The sequence below is a fragment of the Melanerpes formicivorus genome, unplaced genomic scaffold (assembly GCF_026170545.1).
Source record: "Melanerpes formicivorus ecotype bairdi unplaced genomic scaffold, bMelFor1.0.p_v2 SCAF_16, whole genome shotgun sequence".
NCBI classification, from domain to species: domain Eukaryota; kingdom Metazoa; phylum Chordata; class Aves; order Piciformes; family Picidae; genus Melanerpes; species Melanerpes formicivorus.
In genome coordinates this window covers 7525800-7549734 of record NW_027142368.1, presented here as the reverse complement: position 1 = coordinate 7549734, position 23935 = coordinate 7525800, and the positions used below count along the sequence as shown (strand labels likewise).

General features: G+C 39.9%; 1 protein-coding gene across 9 annotated transcripts in view; it reads left to right on the top strand.

The window, feature by feature from the left end:
- Positions 1 to 23935, top strand: part of MICAL2 (microtubule associated monooxygenase, calponin and LIM domain containing 2) — a 118860-nt gene that overhangs the window by 25502 nt on the left and 69423 nt on the right. For all 9 annotated transcript variants that reach the window (XM_068147966.1, XM_068147965.1, XM_068147964.1 and 6 more), the window contains exons 3-9: positions 14709 to 14916; positions 15555 to 15671; positions 16755 to 16856; positions 18608 to 18763; positions 19715 to 19815; positions 21450 to 21707; positions 22550 to 22665. In XM_068147966.1, coding sequence (XP_068004067.1) covers positions 14709 to 14916; positions 15555 to 15671; positions 16755 to 16856; positions 18608 to 18763; positions 19715 to 19815; positions 21450 to 21707; positions 22550 to 22665 — 1058 coding nt within the window. The remainder of the gene's footprint in view (positions 1 to 14708; positions 14917 to 15554; positions 15672 to 16754; positions 16857 to 18607; positions 18764 to 19714; positions 19816 to 21449; positions 21708 to 22549; positions 22666 to 23935) is intronic.

Here is a 23935-nt window from a genome sequence, read left to right as displayed (position 1 = left end):
CTGACAGCCTCAGCTTCTCTCCTTTCTTTTTTCCCTTCTTTTTCCTTTTCGACCTGTGCTTCCTTCCTCCCTTTTGTTCTGTGGGAAAGGCTGTGCACATACGTCATAGAGAATCTTTGTGATGAAAACAGGAAAGGGAAGGAATGAGAAAGTGACTGATGATTAATAAATTACAGGAGGTATTCCGTGTGCACCTCACCTATACATACAGCCCCATGTCAAAGTTTCCATGAGAAAATATTTGCAGCAACAACAAATAAGGCAGTTTTAACACCATGTTAAGCACACAAAGAAGTCCTTCTCTCAAGTGTGACATTAGAAAACCAAGGCTTGGTTCAGCAAAGTTCTTAAGCAAAGTGATGAATTTTTATAAATGGTGAGAAGAATTGTGGAAATTGGTTGGTACCTAAAATACAGTCTGTATCATGCTTTACAAGGCTGCCAAACAGAAGGCTAATCAACACCTTCCATGGTGTTGAAAGTATGGCGTTCCTTGTTAAGAACGAAGATATAGTTATAGTGGCATGGTGTAAGTATTTGCAGAAATTAATGGACATATGCACATATGATCAAAATGTAAATGACTATAGAATGGCTGTATGTGTGTATAGATATTCTGTAAAATACATATGGATGTTCATTATGAAGCTGGACCATGCCTAGACCTGCACTTCACTGTGTCATTAGTGATTTAACTAGAGAAACATGAACCTTCAGATTTTGGCTAATGTAAGTGGTAATGTTAGCCTGTGAGCTCTGTGGGGCTATCTACCCAACATTCCTCACACATGAATCACAGTCTGCTCTGAAAGCCTATCTATGCAACATGAATGAGAGAAAACATTTGTGAGAAGACTCTGGATTCCCGAATCATCTCAGTGGAGTACTCTGACAATCACACTTAAGATAAGGAATTCTCAGAAGCACTGGCAGTCCACCCGAAATGCCAGTGCAGAGAGATTAGGTTAGAATTTACATACCACGATTTTCCTCTGGTGCAACTGGTGATTTTGAGTTTCTATCATTCTGGTATACTGTGCCAGCTACCATTTTTAGTAGTACAACAGACAGAGCGGAGTAAATAGACTAAATCCTGGCAGAGGTGCCAGCAGTCAGCTCTGTGGAGTTGCCTGAGGACTGATGGGAGTAGATCAGCCCGGAGCAAAAATCTTACCTGTTAAAGCAGGATCACAAAATGAGCTAAGTGGATTTTTGCAATTGCAGCTCTGTAAAAAGACTGAAGGTTGCTAGTAGGCATAATTAGAAAGAAATATATGACTTGGAGGCTTTGCTTGAGGTTATGGCCATGAACCCTGTTGCGAAGTCTGCAGCTCATGGTTCTTTTCAGATAAAGCTGTACAATTGGGCTTCTTGCACCCTTCCCAATCTTTGGAGGATACAAAGCAGATAAAACACAGTTGAGATCTAAATTACTTTAGGTTTTGGCATGGTTTGCTTTATTTGTTTGGTTTTGTTTTGTGTTTAATCAAATCTGCTGCCTCATGCATGTGCTGTGTGTTTGTGTGTTCCAGTTTTACAGAGCTGAATACTGTACGTGTTGATTTTTGTGCTTATGAACTCTTCAGCCACACTTGTTACTCATTACAATATAATGAAGTTTTATACATACAGGTTCTGTTCCTCCTAAGTAAGAGTCTTGTATCTTAACTTCTTTTGAAGAACATTGCCAAATACGGCTTTCAGAGATTCTGCAATTATTTGATTTTAAGCTGTGTCAAAGGCTTTGCTGAAGTCTAGGTAGACCACAGCCACAGACCTTCCCTCATCTACCAGGCAGGTTGCTCAGTCATAGAATGAGATCAGATTGGTTAGGCAGGACTTTCCTTTTCTAAACCATCTTGGCTGGGTCTGATCCCCTGGTTGCCTCGTACATACCCCTTGATGGCACTCAGGATTTTCCATAACCTTGCTAGGCACAGAGGTCAGGCTGATAGGCCTTTAGTTACTTGCATCCTCCTTTTGGCCCTTTTTGTAGATGTGTCTCACTGGCCAACCTCCAGTCATCTGGGACCTCCCCAGTTAGCCAGGACTAGTGATAAATGATGGAGAGTGGCTTAGCCAGCTCTTAGGCTAGCTTCCTGGGATGAATCCTGTCCAGACCCATCAACTTATTAGGATCAAAGTTGCACAGCAGGTCACTAACTACTTCCTCCTAGACTTGGCCTTCCAACTTTATTTTTTTGGTAATAGATTAGGTTTCCTTCCAAAAACTCCTTTTGGAAATGTTGCAAGAGATTGACTCAAATTACTTATGACCATTTTTCCAGGGTTAGATACACTATGGCTCTTTTTGGTAGTGCTGCATGCCATCAGTCTTGCCTAGCCTTAGTGGCATTGGTGTTTTGCTGTAGGAAATATCCACAGGCTCCTCCAGTGGGGTGATGCTTTAACCAGGGCAGCATTACAGAGAGTGTGTGGCTTGAGGGGGAATGGGGGTGGAGGGAAATCAGGGACCAGGGTATGAGTCAACTGAGGAGGAATGCTGGGTCAGAAATGGGGATGGAGGCTGGAGGTTTTGTGACTGACTCAGCACTGGCTCTGAGCCTTCTCTCCCAGTACTAACCACAGTGGTGCACCCTCAAGTGATACAACAGGATGATCTTTATTTGCCAAACCCCTTCCGCTCCTTTCCATATCGTCTTTGTTTCCAAAGATGGTCAAATGAATGCTTTGGGAGTTAGTTAAAGCTATTTCATCTGGTGTTCTCCTTACCACAGAGCTGAGAAAAGGAGAGGGAATCCAGGTTGTGCTGAGAGCTGCCATGTTACTTAGCCATAGGGTAATTGACAAAAGGAGTGGGTACTAGGCCTCTCTCATTATTTGGTAGCAATTGGCTTCCTACCAGTCCTCAGCTATTTACAAACATCCTAATCTGCATTCTTGCTCCTTGTAATAAATGGGGCAGATTGGCTTTTAGATGTCTTCCTCTCCCTGCTCTCCACCTTCCTCAGTAGCACTAAACAAATACTTGTCTCTTAATTAAGTAAATGATCCAGCATGTATAAACCTGCTGGTATTGCAGCTAAATTTCTTCCTGAAGTGCTGGCATTTGTTGGTCCTTCAGAGGCAACTCAGATTTTCAGCTGGATTTCTTCTGTTCTGTATACACTGGTACAGGAGCCAGTGTGTTTTTGTGTTCAAGTGTCATGATAGCTTGCCCCTCGGGACAAATATTTTTTGGAAGAGAGTTACTAAATTTTAAGATGAGAGAAGGGAATCTTAGATGTGCTCCAACTTAAAAAATACCCTTATAATGACAACTTTCTCTAGTCTATAAAGAGTGAATGTTCAGATGGCACATCCCTTTCACTGAATATACTAATCTCTTCAAATTAATACTTGAAATGGGGAGATTTCCAAACCTGATAATGCAGGTTTACAATGAACAGACATCAGACTTATTTCAGATGTTTTAGATAGTGTTGCTAACTCCTATTACCATAAAAATATGTTCCTGTGAAGGTCATAACTTGAAACTAGAAGTGGACTGCCATATGATAGGAGGTGTTGTGAATGAAAGGTGGTGGGTTTTCACAAAAAGACATTCAGCTGCCTTTAAAAAAAATATATTATTATGATCACACAGTGCTTGGATAGCAGAATCCAGAACCTATTGAGCCATTGGGAGTATTAAGGACCACGTTTTACTGACTTAAGTGTCACCTAGGTGTTTATTTTGCTATCTGTGCTTTGCTTTTGCCGTTTAGGATAAGTTACCAAAAGCCTTGCTCCAGGTTTCCATTATAAATTTATTTTGAAGAATTTTAGTAAGTAACTTTTCCAACATTATTTCAAAGTAGGATATGCAGGACTAATAGGAGCAAGTGGTAAGGATGATTTGAGACTAGGGGAAGCAGCACATCACCTAAGAACAGGCAGTAAAACCACAGTTCTTGAACATTGTGCATTCATTTCTCTAAGAATTTTTGGAGAGGGAATGGGGAGAAGCTTGGGTGATGACAGGACACACAGCAGACAGTTCTTTGAAAACAAAACAATTAGGCTTTCTGAGCAGTGCTTTAAACTGAAATTGGGCCAAATTACATCAGCAAAGGCAAATGTTTGGCATGTGATTTGATAATGAAATCAGTTTATTTTTATTAACCTACAGACATTCACAAATACACGATTTTTCAGATTTATCAGTCATGAAGTCTGGCCAAAGTCACATATCAGACAGCCTAAATAAGACTTTTTCAAACATTTGGGAATTTTGAAATTTTTGGCTTGCAAAATAACAGTAGCTTTACAACTGTACTTTGGTAGCACTGTGCTGATTCGCTGTCACTTGCTTCATAGCTTTGCAAGTAATCGGCAGAAGGGAACTGTCCCACCCTGACCTGATTTCCTAGATATTTTGTAAAGACTCCCACAGGGAGTGACACCCAGTTACTTTCACACAAAACGCTTCTATTGTCACCACAAGTGGCTTAATTAAGTTTGACTGAAACAAAAGGTTATGACAGGGTGTGTTCCCCGAACTGTGTCTTTGTAGTGCTTTTGGGTTTGAGTGTGTGAAGAGGCAAGACTGTCCATCCTCTCCAGGCAGGGTGGGGTGCATGGGCAAGGGGTGAGCCTGCATGGTCCCGGCACACAACTCATGCCCATACGTTGCTCAGGTCAGACCTTTTTTTTGGCCTCAGAGAGACCTCTGATGGTGCCAGATGTAGTTATTAGGGCATTGTTGTTAGCTACGTTTCCAGCTTTGCTCTGGTAATGTTTGCGTACTGATAAGTGAGGAAATCCATAACGTTTTCTACCAAGAAGTGATTAAACACTTGGCTGCTAAAAACGAGATTTCAGACAATAAGGCAATTTCCTGTCTCCTACGGTCCAGGTCCTTCCCGAGGTTCCCATGGCTGTCCTGAGAACTGGGGGTTTGGGGATGTGGTTGCTCTCCTCTTTCTGCTGATAAACCTAACTCTAAGCAGATAGCTTTTAATATACTTTTGGTAGAATGAAAACTACTGCTGTTCTACGAGGTGCAGTGTAAGAAGGGAAAATGCAAAATACTCCACCAGAAGCTGCTCCTATTTCAGCTATGAAGAGCAGCTTGTTTTCTAAGGTCATGCCTGTTTCATCTTAAGAAACTAAGTGGTACTGCCTTGCGTATCTTGCTCTTCGGATTTGTTCATTTGACTCGGATACTAACTTCAGAAGGAACCAGGTGTTTATGCCACACTTTGAATTACTCCTGTGTTACTTGCTTCTGGTGCCCTTTGAACGAAATACAAGAGCAGCTTCAAAAAGATCTCTGCAACAGCAAATACTTCTCTCTGTGACTGGTGTCCACCTCTCCATCCTGCCTGTACCTGGATTTTCATTTCAGATAAAACAGCTGTGCCAGGGTAAATTGCATTTCAGATCAGAAAACATTGCGAGAGATGGTAGTGAGCTTCCTGCCAAGGACTACACACCCAGATCACTAATAATGAGTTACGCTGATCAGCAAGTGCTCAGTAAAAGGCAAAGACATTTTTTTCAGGGTTGTGTTGTGTTTTTTGTTTTGTTTGTGTTTTGGTTTATCTTGTTTGTTTGTGTTTTTAACGTGGTAGGAAATAATGGCATATGGTGGGAAGCCATTCCTGTGAGGGGAGGGCTGTTGTGACTGGTGAGGCAGCCACTGAGGCTGCTGGCTGGCTGTGGAACAGCAAGGGCTGAGCTGGTTTGCTTGGCTCCTGCTTGGCTGTAGGCATCTGGGGTAGGAAGTTCACACTGCTTGTCAGCCCAGATACAGCCTTGATAGTGGCAGAACGAGCACAGCCGGTGTTGTTGAGGCAGGTGCCTTCATCTAAATTTTACCCTGGCTGGAATGTGAAAACAGAATCATTAATATGTAGCCGTGTAAATAAACACTGATCTTCTATGCTTGTTTATCCCCCTTCTGTTGTGTTGGATGTTGGTGTAAGAGAGACTCTTATACCTTGTGATGTGCAATTTGCTGCCAAATTTTATGCACTTAGCTCACTGTCCCTGCTGCTTTTGTATTTTGTCACCTTTTTCATATTTACTTTTATTTTTCAAATCTCTTTCCTTCGCTAGTAAGAGCTGTTACCTACCTTCTTTGTTTCCAGCCAAGAAAAAGGTTTTGGAAATAACAACTAGAGGTGCTGGAATCTTGACTTTCACAGCATGGTATGCTGCCAGCAGCCTCCCTTGTTGGTTCTGTATGAGTGCTGTTAACTTTCCCTGCTCTCAGAAACCTTCCTAAAAATGTTACACTAGGGATGTATTTTGTGATTCTGGTTGTTTGAACTGTTCGAGTCCATCTTGTTGTTTGGTGCTATTGAATGCCATATATCTCAGAGGAGCTGGTTGGTTTATTTCCAGTGTTTTCAAACTGTAAATAAAAATGTAAACAGTAAAAACATTGTCTACACATAATAAACCAGTATATGCAAATGATCAGTTAAATAACCTGGGGGGGGGAAATAGGGTTGTCACTCTTTGGAGCTGTATTGGGCTGTTCTAGTTAAGTGGCTATGAATGCAGCTGCTGGCAAATGCAGTAGCTTTGGAAAATGCACGATGAGCTGGAAGAAACTAGATCCCAGGAGCCTAGAATTGCTGCTGCCTTGTACAGCGTTGCTTTTTGAGCTCAGCCATAGCTGCCATACACTACTGCGCAGTCATTCACTTTACAAAAGTTGAAACTGATGGGATGAAATGATTAATCTTTTTTGCAAATTAATAGCCATTTATATCAGGATTTTGACTCAGACCTGGCTAGTTCTGTATGACCTCATGTTCCTAGTACAGGCTTCTAAAAGCCGAGTCTTAGCTGGGTGTTGGTTATTAACTGACCTAATATAAAAATGTGTTTTGCTGTCTGTAAAATGACCTTCACATAATTTGACTTATCAAATGCTGTAAAAAGCTGGTTTCTAAGTGGAAACTTAAATGATTTATTAGATTGTTGTAATTGTTTAGCCAAAGAATTTTAAGTTCAGTGTAGTATTTCATCTCTGTAGAGAGGCCACTCTGTAGAAACAGTGATGGGGGCTTGGTTGGTTGGTTGTTCTGTGTTGTTTTTTATTTTACGCATATTATCAACTTCTTCCTGTAGCAAAGCCAGGGTTGTTGACCAACTTGCCTGCATGCTTTGGATGCCATAAAGCATGAGAAATCTCTTCCTCTTGGTCGGTAGGCAAGACTTCTCCTTGCTGGCCATCCCCTGACCCTAAAACGACGTAGAGGATTAATTTTTTTTTCTTGCAATGGCAGTCTCATAAGTGTCGCTACTCTCAAGGCTCCTAAGGATCAAGGCTTAATGTCTGCTGTTTTGGAAGCTGAAGTTCTTGCTCCCTTTGTTTCTCTGTTCACCAGTTTTCTGTTTATGGATGTTGTATGGGTTTGGTTTAGGGGCTTTTTGCCAAGCTTGTGAGGATAGCCTTAGAGCATTATCTCTGTATGTCAGACATAAGTCTACACAAGGGGGGACACACACACATAAACAAACAAACAAAAAAACCAACAAGGTATTTAAATGCTGCCAACTGTATTATGACTGGGATAGTCAGGCAACATTCTTTCTGCAAGGTTTATTTTGGTTTGTTTTGATTGTTTAAGCAACTGGCCCAAAAAACCCCGGTGTGCAGGTTTTCTTTAGGTAACTGAAAGTTTCTGGAGATGCTTTTCTGGTTTATATCTACCAACTGCAATTTAAAAATAACCCTTATTTTTGTAAATTGTTATAAAAGCCCTGAGATCAAGTCAATGTATTTAAAATATGATCAATGCCACCTGAGAGAGTTCTTCAGAAAGGCTCCAGATAACAAAGTCCTGACAGCTTTGATGCATCAAGGAAGGAACTCTTGACCTTCTAGTACACTGAATGCATGCAGACTTTCTTTAATGTGTTGCATAGCAGACTATAAGTTTCAGATGTCTTTCATACCATTGTTTTAATTTAAATCTATGGAAAGGTTTTTATATGCAAATCTAATATTAGCTCATATATCTAAGAGACAGTGAGGATGGATGGACAAGTGTGTTCAAATTCATCCAGGAAAAATGAAGGCATGTATTTTTTTCCATGCAGAAGCTATCTTCCAAAGAAATGAATGCCAGTAGAGATAAACCAGACGAATGCAATAAATGTACTAATGTTTCACTTCTGTCACTTTGACCCTGTAAAACAGGAGGGCAATGAAGATAGATCCTCTGATCCCTGAATCATGCTGTGTCCAGCTGTGAGTACAGCAACTGCAGGGCACAGTGCTGTGGAAAGAGCTAAAACCAACCTAGATAAGGTAGCCTCAACTCCATGTAGCAGTGTTTTAAGAACAAAAGTGGCAATTTCTCCATTGTAGTCACTTGCAGACTTGGGTGCTTTTGGCAGATGATGACAAAACTGTGGATTTCTGAAATGCATGGTTGGGGATACAAAGGGTCCAATACTGGTGGGATGGAAAGCAGGAATGGACTTGTCGTGTCACACTTCCTGCACTGCAACAGGATTTTGTTCCTGTGGTGGTTGACAGTTAAGGGTGCATGCACCTCAACATTCTCAGCTGCCTTTGAACTTCCTCAGCAGTGGTCTTTATGTGGTGTTTGCTCAGCAAGATCCAGATAGTCTTAATATTTTAAGGCAGATTTTGGAACTATATGTAGTGAATTTCAGTAGTGTTCACATAATGCTCTGGAGAGTTAGGACTCCTCATTAAAATACATGTAACCAAATATTATTCTTGTCCACTTAAGTATTTTTAACCTTATGAATTTTATAATGAGCTCAGAAAACATAGTATAATAGAGGAAAATAAGGTTTTAAAGATTACTTAATTTTTGTAGGGTGAGTTTAATTCCTGTATCTTCTCCTCCCCCTTCCTTTGCAAGAATGAATTTTTATTTTTTTTAAATTAATATTTGTATGTACCATAGATCAGTCTACCCAAAATTTGTGGTTGAAGTTTCATCATCTGACCTTTTTCTAGAAATGAGAAAAGAGCCCTTGTTTGAGGTTGACACTGTCCCTTTTCTATATGTGTATGTAGTTGAATGGACACTTCCCAAATCACTGTCATATTTAGCTACAGCTATTATCACTGTTCTTGATAGGGTCGTGTTCTGTTGCCTTTTAGTAAAACCAGTTGTATAGGTATGGCAGCCTTGAACAAGTACAAGCATCTCACCCTGTGCAGGGCACATTACTGTCAGGAGAGCACTGTAAGTGCATGGCTCTAGTGTATCTGGCAAATGAGCTATTTTACAATGAGACATCCTCCATTGGTGCCAGTGGCTGTACTGGTTTGTAGAAAGATGAGCATTTTGTAGCGGGGTCATCATCTAGAGAAGCAGTGAGAACCTCAATAGAGGAGCAGCCATACATTGAAATCCTTTGGTAGCCCAGGCTGAAGCAAGATTAGACTTGCATCTTGAATTGACAAGATGTCAGGCATGCTGTGAGCTTAACTTTTTTTTTAATTAAACTTCATCTTGACACTTCTGACACTGTCTGCCATTTAGTAACATATAGAACTTTATTTTTCCAATGACTTCAAATATAATGTTTCAAACATGAAAAGTGTATTGGGTTTTAGTGGATTGAGGCTGTGTGTGACTGCACTGTTGTATCCAGTGGCTCTCAATGAATTTGTGATAAAGTCTGAGACTACAAGTGGGAGATGAACTGTAAGTCAGTAAGTCAAGAATGTCCTACTGAGCAGTCCTGTTTTTGGCAGAAGTATTTTCATGTCTAGTAAAGGGAATGAAGTGAAAAGTGGTGCAGTGGAGAGAGCTTCCCGCTGCAGCTTCTGGTAGTTGTCTGCCTTAGCTGCTTATGCAGCTGTTTCTCTTTGGAGCCTTTCCAGGGAAACAGTCATTGCTGATCCAGAAAATGTGTTGTTTCATTATGTGTTGTGCCTATCTTGGTTGCATCACATTTAGCTCTATCATGGATAAATACTTGCCCAAATCCACATAGCACGTAATCTTGTGGAGTCAGTCAAGTTAATCCTTGGTGCATCCCTGTCACTTTGGATGTTGCAGGAAGGCCAGGGCCCATGTGAAGTCCCAGAAAGATCTGGTGACTGTGGGAATGAGCACATCTGAGGCCTGGAGCAAATGTAGGAAGAGGGATTGCTATGGAAAAGCAAAGTGTTCTGTCTCTCTGCATCCTGCAGCAATCTGGGTGCAGGCAGATCCTCCTATTACTGTGTGGGGAGGCCCACAGCTGTTGAGGGTACCTGCAGCACCAGACAACACTTGAAGGTGTGTGTGGGAAGCTGCTCCTTGTGGCTTGTTTCTAACACCAAGATCCACTACTATAGCCTTTGAGGATCCACTACTATAGGCTTTGAGTTAAATAAGGAAGGAAGTTAAATAAGTCAGGCAGGTGATTTTCACTAGTATGTGTGTATTTAAACTGAAGAGTAGAAACGGTGTTTCTAACTTCTTGTGCCTTAGAACAACAAAGGGTAACTGTGTCTATCCAGTTGCTCTAGAACTGGAGTCTAAAATTAATCTCTTTTTCACCTCCAAAATAACTGAATGAGAGACATGAAGAAAATCTTGAATTCCTGGAGTGATTGTAGCTTCTTTCCTTATCCCAAGAATACATGGATAGTGGATCATAATTGAACATGCTTATTTTCCAGGACTACTTTAATGATTTTTGTAGCTTGGGCAGGAGAGGACTGAAGGATTTAGAGCAGGAAAGTATCTGTGCAATGCACTGAGCTAAAATGGGATTTGTGTATTCTTAACTGTGCAAAGAGGTGCTGTTTGGTCCCATCCTCCACTCACAGGCTACTACCAAGTAGCAGCAGATTCCTTGACTCTGAGCATGTAAATGCTGGGAGCTGATTTTATTTTTTTATTTTTTTTAATTTTTTTAAATTTTTTTAATTGTCAAGGTTAGGGAGTAGATTCTACCTTTGAATTACTAAAATGGATGTGATTTCCATGACTGGGGCATTGTGGAGTGTTATTTTGTTGGTGCTTTTGTTGCTATTTTTCTTCGTAGTGGTATTTTTTGGTTGGTTGGTGGTTTTGTTTGGTTTGGGGGGGGGGAGGTTTTTGGTTGGCTGTTTTTTGTTTGTTTGTTAGACATAGTGCTAGTACTCTTGCTTTGTCTCTCCTTTTCTCTCCAAACCTCAGCTGTTTCTGTGTGAAAAACCAGTGAAGGCATTCTGCAGATTCTCAGCTGTTAAGCTGCATATGGTTTTTCCAGAATGGGATATAGGTGTCTGGATTTCCACGCTGCTGATTTAGTAGCTGGAGATGGGAGGAATTGCAAGAGGTCCCTACTTGAAATCCCTCTCTCCTTTTCCTCCCTTTCTATTTCATAAGTCGTATACATTATATATGACATTTGCACATTATATGTAGATTATATTGAAAACCCAGGCCTGACACAAAAGTCATTTTGATTTTGGAGAGGTGATGGGTGCTCAAACCAGCATGTAAAACTTTCATGGTCCCATTTATCATAGTCAGTAATTACTGTCATTCATCTGCAGGATATTTTCAAGAGGAGCAGATGAAATTAGCTTACATAAAAATGTCATTAAAAGTAGTTGTGGTGTTCAGTGCTTGCAGGAATTAGTGGTTATGTCACAGCTTCATTCTCACAGCGTGTACAGCCCCTTCCAGGGATGCATGCTCAATATTTTAAGCATTTGTAAGATCTTTGGATGAACTATGTGAAAAGATGCATTATTTTCATGAAGGGTAAAGGAGGAAATTAAAAATCACGTGTTTAATCTGCCACAGGAATGCATAACTGTGTTTTCTTTCTTCTGATTTATTCTTTCTGTACTTTTGCCTGCTTCTGTCGACTTGTAATGCAGGTGCTGTTCTTGGAGTGTTTTACTGAAGCTTCTCATTTGGCAGGAAGTATTTACATTTGTTTGCAGGCAGAGCAGCCCTTTATACTATGAGGTTTTCATGGCTCTCTATCATTACTGCTATTTTGTTTTGACATGGTATACTCCCTGTAGTAAACCAGGATGTGACATCCAACATGGCACTGACTTTTCAGGAAGGTCACAGAAGTCTATATGTGATTTTGTTTTTTGGGTAAACTTCCCTGTAATCTATACAAGTCTTTCTCCCTGTGTTTCCAGCCTAGACAAAAGACATGCAAAAGCTCCTTGTCAGTCCTCTTTAGCAACTGTAACAGGCTAATTTGCAGATGATGTTGTGGAAAGTCAAGTTACCTTTACCTTTTTAGGAGATCTGGCACTACTAAAATCCAGTTGAGCTGCAAATTGTGATGTGGGCGTCAAGAAGCTGTTGACATTTGTCCAACCCTGTTTGTTAGATTTCAGAATTGCTTATTCAAGGCTTCCTTATGTGATGTCAGTCGTCACAGTCTGTTAAATTGCAAGAGCAGGAAGTGGAAGTAGGAAGCCATTCGAGATACCTTCTAGGCTGGCTACAAGGAAGCTTCTACTGTGTCTATGCAAGCAGTGAGCTGGGGATGGAGAGCAGGGACAAGACAGTGATATGATTCCTTTCTATATTTAATAAAGGTGGGAATATGATCACAGGAAGAATTATCTTTGCAAGGGTTTTGTGATGGTTATGGCCCCAGAAGTTTTTAAAAAAGATGACAGTGCTAAGAGTAAGCTCTCTACCACTGGGAAGTGTCCTTAGTAAATTGAAGAACAAATAATTCTGAAGCATAGATAAGTATGTTTAGGGAAGGTAACTATGGATGATAGCAAATACACAACCATTTTTCACAATGTCTCTAAGCAATTAAGAAGATATTTTTTCAGTGGTGATAAGAGGAGGTGGGAGGGCAGAATCCTCCTTAAAACTGTAACATACTATGGTGAAGAGTACCAAGAGGAACTAACAGTTTTTTTTCTGTGTGGGTTCTGTTACTTGGCAGGATACACTATGACTAAATCTCCAAAGACTGTTCTGTGGTAGGTGTAGGGTGAATTTTTGTTGTTGGTTGTTGTTTTATTTTTCGGGTTGCATTTATTAAATACAGAATTGAAATTTAGAATCATATAGCCAAAAAAGCAATCCCCACTTTATCAAACCATGTCTTTATTTGTAAAATGTATCTGTGTCCTTGCAATACGCTGCTGGAAGGCTGTGTGGCTGTGAAGGCAGTCACCTACTTGTCAGAGCTCAGAGGTCCCATGTTAATCACAACAAGCATGTACAGGAAAGAGCTGACCCAGACTCCACCAGTGATCCTCTGCAGTCGGGACAACATCCATACTCCATTTTATTCCTTTATATAATTACATTTGTTGATATTTTCTTAATATTTAACATACAGTGAGGGGTGTTCTTGTACAATTGTGAATTAAATATGTTCTTTTAGGAGGAAGAAAGCCAAGCTGCTTATTTAATATGTCTAGTTTGCCTAAAGCAAAGCAAAAGCACCTCACAGGAGCCCTTTGTTCAGTGGGATTTTTTTTTTTTAAGTATTTATTCAATATTAAAAAAAAAAAAGGGCACTTTTATGATTGGTTGGACAAAAGTCAGCCCCAGATAATTTTTGCTTAAGTTGTCAAATTTGAAAACAAATGACGAACAAACCAAAATAAATAAATTACTCTATTTTATGCAATTGAAATGTAATGGGAACCAGACTTGTGTCCAGAGAGCCTCCAGATACAGGCAGTGCTTGCTTTGAAACTGTAATCACTGTCTGGCTATGTGCACAGGGTGCACAGGAGCATGTCTGGTTTAATGAGATAATGGCTTTGGGTTTGCAGTGCAGCGCAGTTTGGCCGTGCAGCCAGACCTCTGCCTTCTGCTCAGGCTCACCCTGTCCTCCCTGCCCCAGCCTGGCATTTGAGCTGATGGCACAGGTTTTTGTGGAGTCTGTGTGGATTGGGGCTGAGGAGGGGTGGAACAATGACACTGTCCAGCTCTAAGACTGTTTTTTCTGAGCTTTTAGTAATCAGTCAGGAAATTGTAAAGGATTTGGTATTGTTGGGTTTTAATAAGTTCAGTTTCTGGAAATCCATTGCTCGTTAATCTCTGAAAATTATCAGCTGTCAGCTAAAACTAGGGCAAGAATTCCCTGTAGTCACTTCTGAAACGGTTCTTCTAGATCTACAGACCTGGATTTAAGCTCCTAAAATTTGATTGTTGTGAAGGTGATAATGCTGACTGCTGGGTGGAATGGATTAGGGCAAGCTGAGTTCCCCAGCTCTGGTGAAACATAAGTTGTCTGCTGACCTACCTTGACGTGCCCTGCTTTGCAGCACTAGGTGAACTACCAGGTGAACGGCAATAGGCTGTTAGACTATGCCCTTGCTTGAAATAGAGAGGAACTAATACTATAAGACTATTGGCTTATCATAGGTTTGTCTGACAAGTATAGTGGATGCACAGCAATTTCCTCTTTAAAACAAAAAAAGCCTACACCGAGACCACTTACTTCCTTTTCCCTCCCATTTTTGTAGCTGTAGTTCAAGTGCTTTCAAAATGTGAAGATAGAAATGTACAAGCAGCTGTTCACACGTGTTTGACTCTTTGCTCTTACTTCTGTTACACCTTTTTATTGGGTGCTTTTCTGTTTGCATGGAGCAGTTTATCCTTTTGTATGGACTGACTGAACACCACACGTGAACAAAATTTTCATGCTCGATGATTTGAATATGCTCTTAACATCAGTCTGGTTGGGTACCAGGTCATGCCTCAAGAATGAGTTAGAAACTGTGTGGAAGTCAGTACAAAATCCTGAATAAGACTCCTTCTTTTCTGTGCTAGTGTTTAATTATTGGAGGTGGCCCATGTGGCTTGCGGACTGCCATAGAACTTGCCTTCCTGGGAGCCAAAGTTGTGGTGGTGGAGAAGCGGGACACTTTCTCAAGAAACAATGTGTTACATCTCTGGCCCTTTACCATCCATGACCTCCGGGGACTGGGAGCAAAGAAATTTTATGGGAAATTCTGTGCAGGATCTATTGATCACATCAGTAAGTATCTGAGGGTGTGGATTTTGTTCAGGTAAGAGGTGTGCTGAGATCAGAAGATTAATGGAGACTTTCTTGAGTTGACCAAAAGTTCATCTGCCTTAAACACGCGTGGGTGTGTGCATGCACACACAAAGGGGGGAAAAAATGGCCTCATTTAAGCAACATAGCAATTAACAAATGACAGTCTTCTGAAGCAGCTTTTTTATTAGTCTGGATTTGTTAAACAGTAGGCTTTTATTAAGAAGTATGAAAAATACCAATACACATTCTAGTATGTTATAAGGTATAGAGAGCCCTTAATCTAATGAGAAAATACGCAAAAGTGTGATATTTTGGATAGAAATTAACAGTAAAAATTTATAACCTAAAATGATCTACATAACAAGTAGCAGATCCTGTAAATATCATCAAGAAAGCTCTAAGGAACTCACTGAAATGAGTAATATTACCTATAAGATGGAGCTGCAAGAGGGAAATGAGAAGTGAACAACATCCTGTGACAGTTGCTACAATTTGCATTTGTCATAGTATGGAAAATAATGCTGTGTGCTTAACAATAAATATCAGTTGTGGGGCATGCTAGTAGCAACTCTAATTACTTGTGTATTAAATACATCTTTGTTACTTGCTGCCAACAGGTATTCGACAACTTCAGCTTATCCTCTTCAAAGTTGCACTTATACTAGGAGTTGAAATCCATGTGAATCTGGAATTCGTGAAACTCCTGGAGCCTCCTGAAGATCAAGAAAACCAAAGTATTGTTTATCAGAATGTAGTTCTGTTCACAATAGCTTCTTTTTATGTGAAATCCTTCAAGGTAGTTGAATTCCATTTAAAGAAATGTGAGGGGGGTTTCCCCTTCTTATTCAGATAGGTTTGCTGTATGTAGCTGTACAAAGAACTATCATTGTGACAGAGTACTGATAATTCTTTAAATACAACCCAGTCTGAGAAGCTGAGTTTTTGCACAATGCCTTCTGGCATGTGTTTGAGGCTTTGTAGGGAGCCTGATGTGGCTTTCTGGTACCTCCTTGCAAAAACCAATTTATTATTTTTTTAATTGATAATATAAATATTGAGGATGGATTAAGCTCTTTGGGCCTCATTTTGCATCTGCATTTTGCTGTAACTCCCACTGGCACCCAGAGTCTTATCAGCCATCTTTTAAAATTACAAAATACAGAAAGATTTCACTTTTTTCTTTCTTTTTTGTTTAAGATTAGTGTATAAGGCACAGTAGTAATACAATATTTTAAAATGTTACTGTAATTCAAGTACTGTCTCTCTTTAGTCATATAGTAACAGTAGAATACCTACATTATTTTAAGTATTTAAAGTATATATTTTTCAACATGGATAGTACAAACTGTTTTGCATAATCTCTTTGTCCTAATGCAAAGATTAAATTTAGCTTTGTGAGTGTCCTTCCATTTAATTTTTTTGTTTAGAAGGCAATTAACAGTGATGCTGATGGAATGCTGCTGTTCTTCTTTTAAAAGACAGCTCTTTCTTGTGCTTACGGTGAATATAGTGTCCTGATAAACCCATTCCTATGAGAATGAAATGCTTAAACACATTGCTGTGACATGGGTTAGAGAGCAAGTTTAGTGCATTAGGTGACACAAATGGACACTTTTTTTTTTAATTGTCAAATTATGAGCCTGAACTGTATTGGCAAGTTCTTTGACAGCAGCAGAACTTCCCTGCATCCAACTGAGGCAGAATTCAGCTCCCTCTATGTGAGAAATGGAGCATTTCTCTCAATGCCCTTCCGAGTCTGAAAGCACTTTTCCATTGCATTGCTGAAGAATTAATGAAATTATTCTTCATGTTTTCAGAGATTGGTTGGAGAGCTGAATTTCTCCCCATGGATCACCCATTGTCAGAGTATGAATTTGATGTTGTTATTGGTGCAGATGGCCGCAGGAACACGTTAGAAGGTAGGTGAATGTGTGCTTTTAGCTTTATTTATGGCCTTGTTTATACCTTAGTCAGAAGACAACACATAGCAATAGGCTACCTTTTAATCTATTGAAGTCTATTTGGAAACTATTTTTTTTTTTTGGTGTGTCATCATCTGCTTTTGTTAAGTTGTATCTCAAAATAGAGATATTAAAGTTGTTACTGGTTCTCAGTACTGCGTATCTGCATTTTCTACAAAATGCAGCATGATGCCATTGAGCTTGCTTCAAGGTTAATAATTGTGTAATAATTGAAGAAGGCTGACAAGATACATGTCAGGAGTTGCACTGTCTTTGCTATTATGCTCTAAGTTTGCACTATACGTTTAAATTAATGACCAAAATGTGACTGCCAGGTATTTAATGAAAGCATCAGAGGTATCACTTTTCTACAGAGGTGATTAAACCTCAGAAGTTCCTACAGATACCAAAAGATAATAAATAACTGTAAGGTGGTGAGGGGGGAGAGAGGAAATGCTTCATGAACTTGAACAATTGCTGAGAATTCAGACCTCCTGAGTTCTTTCCTAGTGAGACACTACCTAAGCTGCTCCTGTATCACATGAACAAACCTGTTAATTATATATTCCCCCTACAGCTTTAATTATATCCATGTTAGCTTTGGTTCCCTAAGTACACCATTTCCTTTTATTATTAGCTTCTTTTTCTCTGCTGCTTCTTATATCTGCCAACCAAAATATGAATAGAGTTAACACTTTATAGTGCTCTATTAGAAATTTCCCTACATTATAGTCCAGCTATGTCCCGTAAAAGACTTTGGTAGTCAGATATCAGCAAACTGAAATTATTCTTATCACAGCTGCATACTCTGAGAAGTTAATTATTATCATAGTACCAGGATCTAAGGGAATGTTTGGTGCACTGGAGGCTGTTTATGTACAGAAGCTGGTATTGTCACATTAAATTTATCCCAATGAAAGAACAAGAGCATAATGAGAAGCACAGGGGTTTGATTTTTATTTTGTTTTCTTCCTTAGGATTTATGTGTAGTCTCTGAAAAGCCATCTGCAGTTGGACACAAATACTCTAGGGACCCCTGTCCTGTTTCAGAATTCCCTTTCAGATAAGGGAAATATGTAGAGGGGGTAAAACTTAAATGTGTGCTTGCAAGAGGCTTCTTTTGTAAAAAGAGGAAGCTAGGATAGAGTGAGGAAGCAAGTAACTTCAGACTCGGTTTCACCTTAGAAATCTAACAGAAGCTGCTGAATTCTTTTCAACACCTAATGTCTTTGAAAAACCTCATTAGCTGGTACTCTGTGCACCTGTACACTGTTAAAGAGGTTTCTAATTTTTTTCAGATATCTTTGCTGCTTTTGACTGCTGATCTCTTGCCAATTTTTTTAATGAGCTATTTAGCACCTATGTAACCAAAGTCTTACATGATATTTTGTCTATTAAAAAAGTTACCCTCCATTAAATTTGATAATTTCATCTGCTTTATTTCCATCTTGCTTTCTTTAGCTACATTTGAATTTTTTTCTTGAGACTTTATCTTGAATTCAGTAAAGCTTAAGCTTTGCATCTGGGAGCGAGAAGAAAAGTCCTTTTGCATCCAAGGGAATTTTTGAAGAATGACAGAATCTATTGGTGCTGCATTGCTTGATAAAATGTAGGGCTGTAGGAACAAGACTGAGCTGCCTTGAGCTGACCCTCTCTGAGAATCTGCTGTGAAGTTTCCAGTGTGTTAAATTATTTTCTCTGCTTACCAGGTTTCAGGAGGAAGGAGTTTCGTGGAAAGCTGGCTATAGCTATCACTGCCAATTTTATAAACAGAAATACAACTGCAGAAGCCAAGGTAGAAGAAATTAGTGGTGTTGCTTTCATCTTCAATCAGAAGTTCTTCCAGGACCTAAAAGAGGAAACGGGTGGGTGTATCTTTTTTCCACAACCAGATACAAGAGGCAGTAGAGGAGGTCTTTATCTGCCAGTCCTTCCCCCTATTCCTATTAATATCGGTTTAAGTATATTGTGTGTGTGTGTATATATATATTTTAGAAAAGTAATAAACTGCTGTAGATGTCAGAATCTTGCAGATGTAGTTCTCCATCTGTGGTACAGTGGGATGATTTTTTTTTTTACATTTATTTTTAGCTTAGGCGTTGCCACATTGTAGCTTGTTTTAATGTTTAAATTCTTCTCAACTGTAAAAATGTCTGCTATGTTGAACAAATTTAGAAGAGCATTTTCAGTGCCCAGAGATTTCCCTTAAGAAACAGTTTGTTTTGTTTGTATCTGTTCACATACTGAACAGCTTAAACCCTATGAAAAAGGCTCTTCCCTTCTGGGAGGGGTTTATTTTTGCTTTTTGATGTGTAGATCTGATAAACTGAAAAGAAATAGACAGGAATCTGCCATAAATAGTTTCTATTTTAAGTAAGAAAAGCATCTGTATGGAAAGGGGTTTCAGAATACTTGTGTCCACTGTGAGTACAATGTCACTCTTGATTTTATTTTTAAAATTATTATTACTGCAATAACAACCAAAACTCCAGGATGGGCCTGATGCCAGAGCCCTAGCACCCTAAAAACCACTTTGTTCTCTTTGCTCCCCTTCTTTACCTCAGAAGATTAAGAGTGTTATTAATTGACTAATCTTTAGAATGATGCTAAATAAGTTTAAGTTGTGCTGAGACAAAGTCCTGTTGAAGTAAGTCCAATCTCCTCCCTTGTTTTACTTTGTTTTAGAGCATCTTATCCCATCTTGGAAAGTGAACGTGTTCCCAAGAAGGAAATTTACCTGTGGGCATCAATCCTGTGTTAGTCAGTGACACAGATAGCATGCTGCACTGCATAACAAATGTATTATCTCTTTTTAGGAATTGACCTGGAGAATATTGTTTACTACAAAGACAGCACTCATTATTTTGTGATGACAGCAAAAAAGCAGAGTCTTCTGGACAAAGGGGTGATTATTAATGTATGTAAGAATGCTGGCTAACCCCCCAGTTTGCTTGGCTCAGAACAAGTGTGAATATTGCATAAACATTGTGGTATGCTACAGAGGGTGTTTATAGACTTGTAGATCACTTCACTGAAGCTCATGTCATTTAGATCTTGCTCTGACTTTTTTTGTTTGTGCTAACTGTAGGCAAACCCAAAGTTACTGTAGAGAACTGAAAACAATACTTCCTAAATTTGTCTGCTCTGAAATTGGCTGAGATGGAATCTTGGCTCACCTTGGAAATATGTGGTGTGGCCATGACACCAGAAAATGAAAACCTTGTTCATTTAAAGGAGAACTTAGTACAGAGCACAGCTATAGCCAGTTTCATCAGGCAAATAAGGAAGTGTTGAAACATACCCCTGGCCAAATTGCAATTTTTCTGAAGTGGGTGAAACATGATGGAAGGAGACTGTAAGTGCATGGCCTGAACTTTCAAAAGTACTTGGGGCTTTGTGGCCTCCTTCCCCCCCATTTCTTTTTGTTTCTTCTGTTAGATGTGAGGGTTTGCTTTGTTTCTAGAAAGTGTTTTGGCACCATTTAAATTTCTTTCCCTGGAAACCCAAGAGAGGTCATTTTTTTCTTGCAAATAAGACAGTGCCATAAACAATGGAATATAATTTCCCAAAGGAAGTATTCGTGGGGAGCTCTCAGAAGGCTTCTTGGATTTCTGATGGGACTGCTGAGCCCTGTGACTTGATTTCCTGCTCTTTTGTGGGACAGATGCTCCCAGGGCAGAGCTGCTGAGGTCAGAGAGGGGAAGGGTGGCAGCCTCAGCAGTGTGAAGAGGAAGTGGGAGGTGGGCCCTGGGCTTTAAGGGGCTGATATTTGTAGGTGGGCACAGGAGATCTGTGGGGAGTGTGGAGAAGAGAGGCTACAGCTGCTGTTTATCAGAGCTGTTTTCTTGACCTGCTTGGGTTGGAGGGGGGGGACAAAAAAAAACTAACAACCCAACAAAAAACAACAAGGAACACCAGTCTGTCTATAGCAACTTATCTAATAGTGATTCTGTGCTATCATCCTGGTGATTAGGGGTCTCATCCATGATTAAGCTCTAAATAGAAACTGCTGTATTAATAAACACTGGCTTTAAGCAGGATGACCTGCAAACATAGTCCTTCATCACCAAGGCCAATAAAACCCCAGCCCAAAGCAGAAGAACAGAAAAGTTTCTATGATCCAAGTTTGAATGTGCTGTTTCTGAGATGTTAAGTAAAATCTTCATGCTGAGACCACACATTACATTATTGGTATTTCTGTTCTTGCATGGTTTCAGATGTGGGGTGAACACGTGCATAAAAGCATTGTAGAGACGATGATGATATTTTTTGATGGGAGGGAAGTAATATTATGAAGATATATAACAGAGGAACTGGGAAGTAATAGGATCTGTTGCAAATAAGCCTGCTTATTCAGTGTCAGCATAGAGACTTTGGGGCAGCACAGTAACCTATCTGTTTGAGTGTTAACTTATTGGAGAAGATGACAAATCTCACTCGCTTCTTTATGCTCTGAGATGTGTAGCTGCTGCCCTGGTGCTATAAGATTACACAATGAAATCCAGAGAAGACAGCTGGAGTATCTAACTCTTCATGCTTCTCTCCTTGCAGGACTATATTGATACTGAGTCGCTCCTCTGTGGGGAAAATGTGAACCAGAGCAATTTGCTGTCCTATGCCAGAGAAGCTGCTGACTTTGCAACCAATTACCAGCTGCCTTCCTTGGATTATGCAATTAATCACTACGGGCAACCAGATGTTGCAATGTTTGATTTTACTTCCATGTATGCATCTGAAAATGCTGCACTAGTGAGAGAGAGGCACAGACATCAGCTCCTGGTGGCACTTGTTGGAGATAGTTTGCTTGAGGTATATCTTGAAATAACTTCCAAGTGGTGGAGTTTTTTGTTTGGGCTTCCCTCCTCCCCCCCCCTTAATCCAGCCCCTCAGTCCACCCTCCACAACAAACTGCCTTCTCTTACAATTCCTGAAACAATGGCACCTTCTTTGGAATTGGGGTGGGGGGGTCCCCTTTTTTTTTCTACTTTTTTTTTTTAAATACCATAGTTTATGCCATAACTAATACTTGGCTGGCAGACTCTGGCTGTGTTCCTGTTTTGCTTTATGCAAGTCATATTTCTGTCTGAAAACTGAGCTGTGTCCTCAGCTTGGGTGTATGGCATAATTTTCCCAACTTCTATCACAGAGAAAAACTCAGTCCAAATTTTTGTTATGGTGTCTTTGCCTTAATATCTTCTCTTTTTCTGAAGTGAAAAGTGTATGTTGCAATGAATTACTGAACAAAAAAATACTAAAAAAATCATACTGACAACCTGAACTGTTTGAAAAGATCAGTCCAAAGTAAAATTTGGAGATGAGAAAAAGGCATCTTTTGTTTTCCATGACTACCTCTTGAGTATTGAGTCTTTTTTTCCCCCCTTCCTTTTCCTCAGTCTTTACCTCTTGAGATTGAGAAATTTGCCTTTAAATATAGAAGTTAAAAAAAAATCAAATAAAAGGGCCAGCAGTCTTCTCTCCTCCAAATGTCAGCTGATGAAAAAATGTTTAAAACCTTCAAGAGGTCTTGTATTTTAACTTTTTTGAGCTACTTTACTAAGACAATATGAAACTCTACACTGTTAATTCACATTGCAAACTACTTTGTACTAAGACCTTAAGAAATACAAAGAATTAAAATGTGCTTCTTGCAGCCCTTCTGGCCAATGGGTACTGGCTGTGCAAGAGGCTTTTTAGCTGCTTTTGATACTGCGTGGATGGTACGAAGTTGGGCTCAAGGAAAACCCCCGTTAGAAATCCTTGCTGAACGGTGAGTGCTGCTTTTGTTTCCTCCATCATTTTGCAGTATTGGTAGAAGGCAGTGGAATTTAGAATGCCAACAGGAGAAACAGTCATAGAATAGAATAGAATAAACCAGGTTGGAAGAGACCTTTGAGATCATCATGTCCAACCTATCACCCAACACCATCTAATCAACTAAACCATGGCACCAAGCACCCCATCCAGTCTCTTCCTAAACACCTCCAGTGATGGTGACTCTACCACCTCCCTGGGCAGCATATTCCAATGGCCAGTATATCTCTCTCTCTCTCTGAAGAGCTTCTTCCCAACATCCAGCCCAAACCTACCCTGGTGCAGCTTGAGACTGTCCTCTTGTTGAGGTACCTTCTAAGTCAAGAGAGATTTAAGCTTATAGAACAGAATAGATCTTCACTGCAATGGCATTAGCTTGAAATTACCCATTTCTTCAGGTTACAGGACAACTTACAATAGCACTAGGCTGTTGCTCTGCAAGCTGTGTGCATGAAATGGGTTTAAATCACTAACTGAAGTCACTATACTAGAGTTCAGTGTGATCCTTAAGGAAATAAAGATACTTTGTCTGAAGACTAATCCTCTATCATCTCAGCAATACACAACCACAAAAGCCAAAACCCTGAAATAGTCTAAATAAATACTTCAACAGTGTTCATAGTTGCTATCTGTGATTTTAACTCTACTATTTTGTTTAGTAGCCCACATGCCTTCTTTATGTAGATTGAATGTGTGGCAAAGGAGAAGTGCTATAATGCTCCTTATTATAGTCTTGTATTTGCAATGTCTTTGACTAGAGCAAAAAATTGTCAAGTACACCATCAGTTCTGTGTCACCATGATCTACTCATTGAAGTTGCTGACTTGGCCCTCATGGCAACTGGTCTGCTCAGCTGTAGCTGCCCAGTGTGTTTTGGAGCAAATTCACAATACCAAGAGTCATGGTTGTGGCAATACAAGTGGAAGCATTATTAATAAGTACAGTGCTTGGAGAAGTTTTGAGACAGAAGCCTGTGGAATGACTCAAATGTGGCATAATCCCAAATGGAAAATTGAACAGCATAATAAAAAAGGCTGTGGTAATGTTATAGGGATTGCAGAATGATGGGATTTAGTGCTGTTATGTGGTAAAGAAGTTACTCCTTGGGTGGAGGTTAAAGCAAAACCAGATGACTGAATGACGTAACCGCTCCTTCCCCCCAGCCCCGCTTCTCCTGCTTGCTTCCTGTCCCAGGAAAATATGGGCATAAGCTTTAAGTGTGTCTC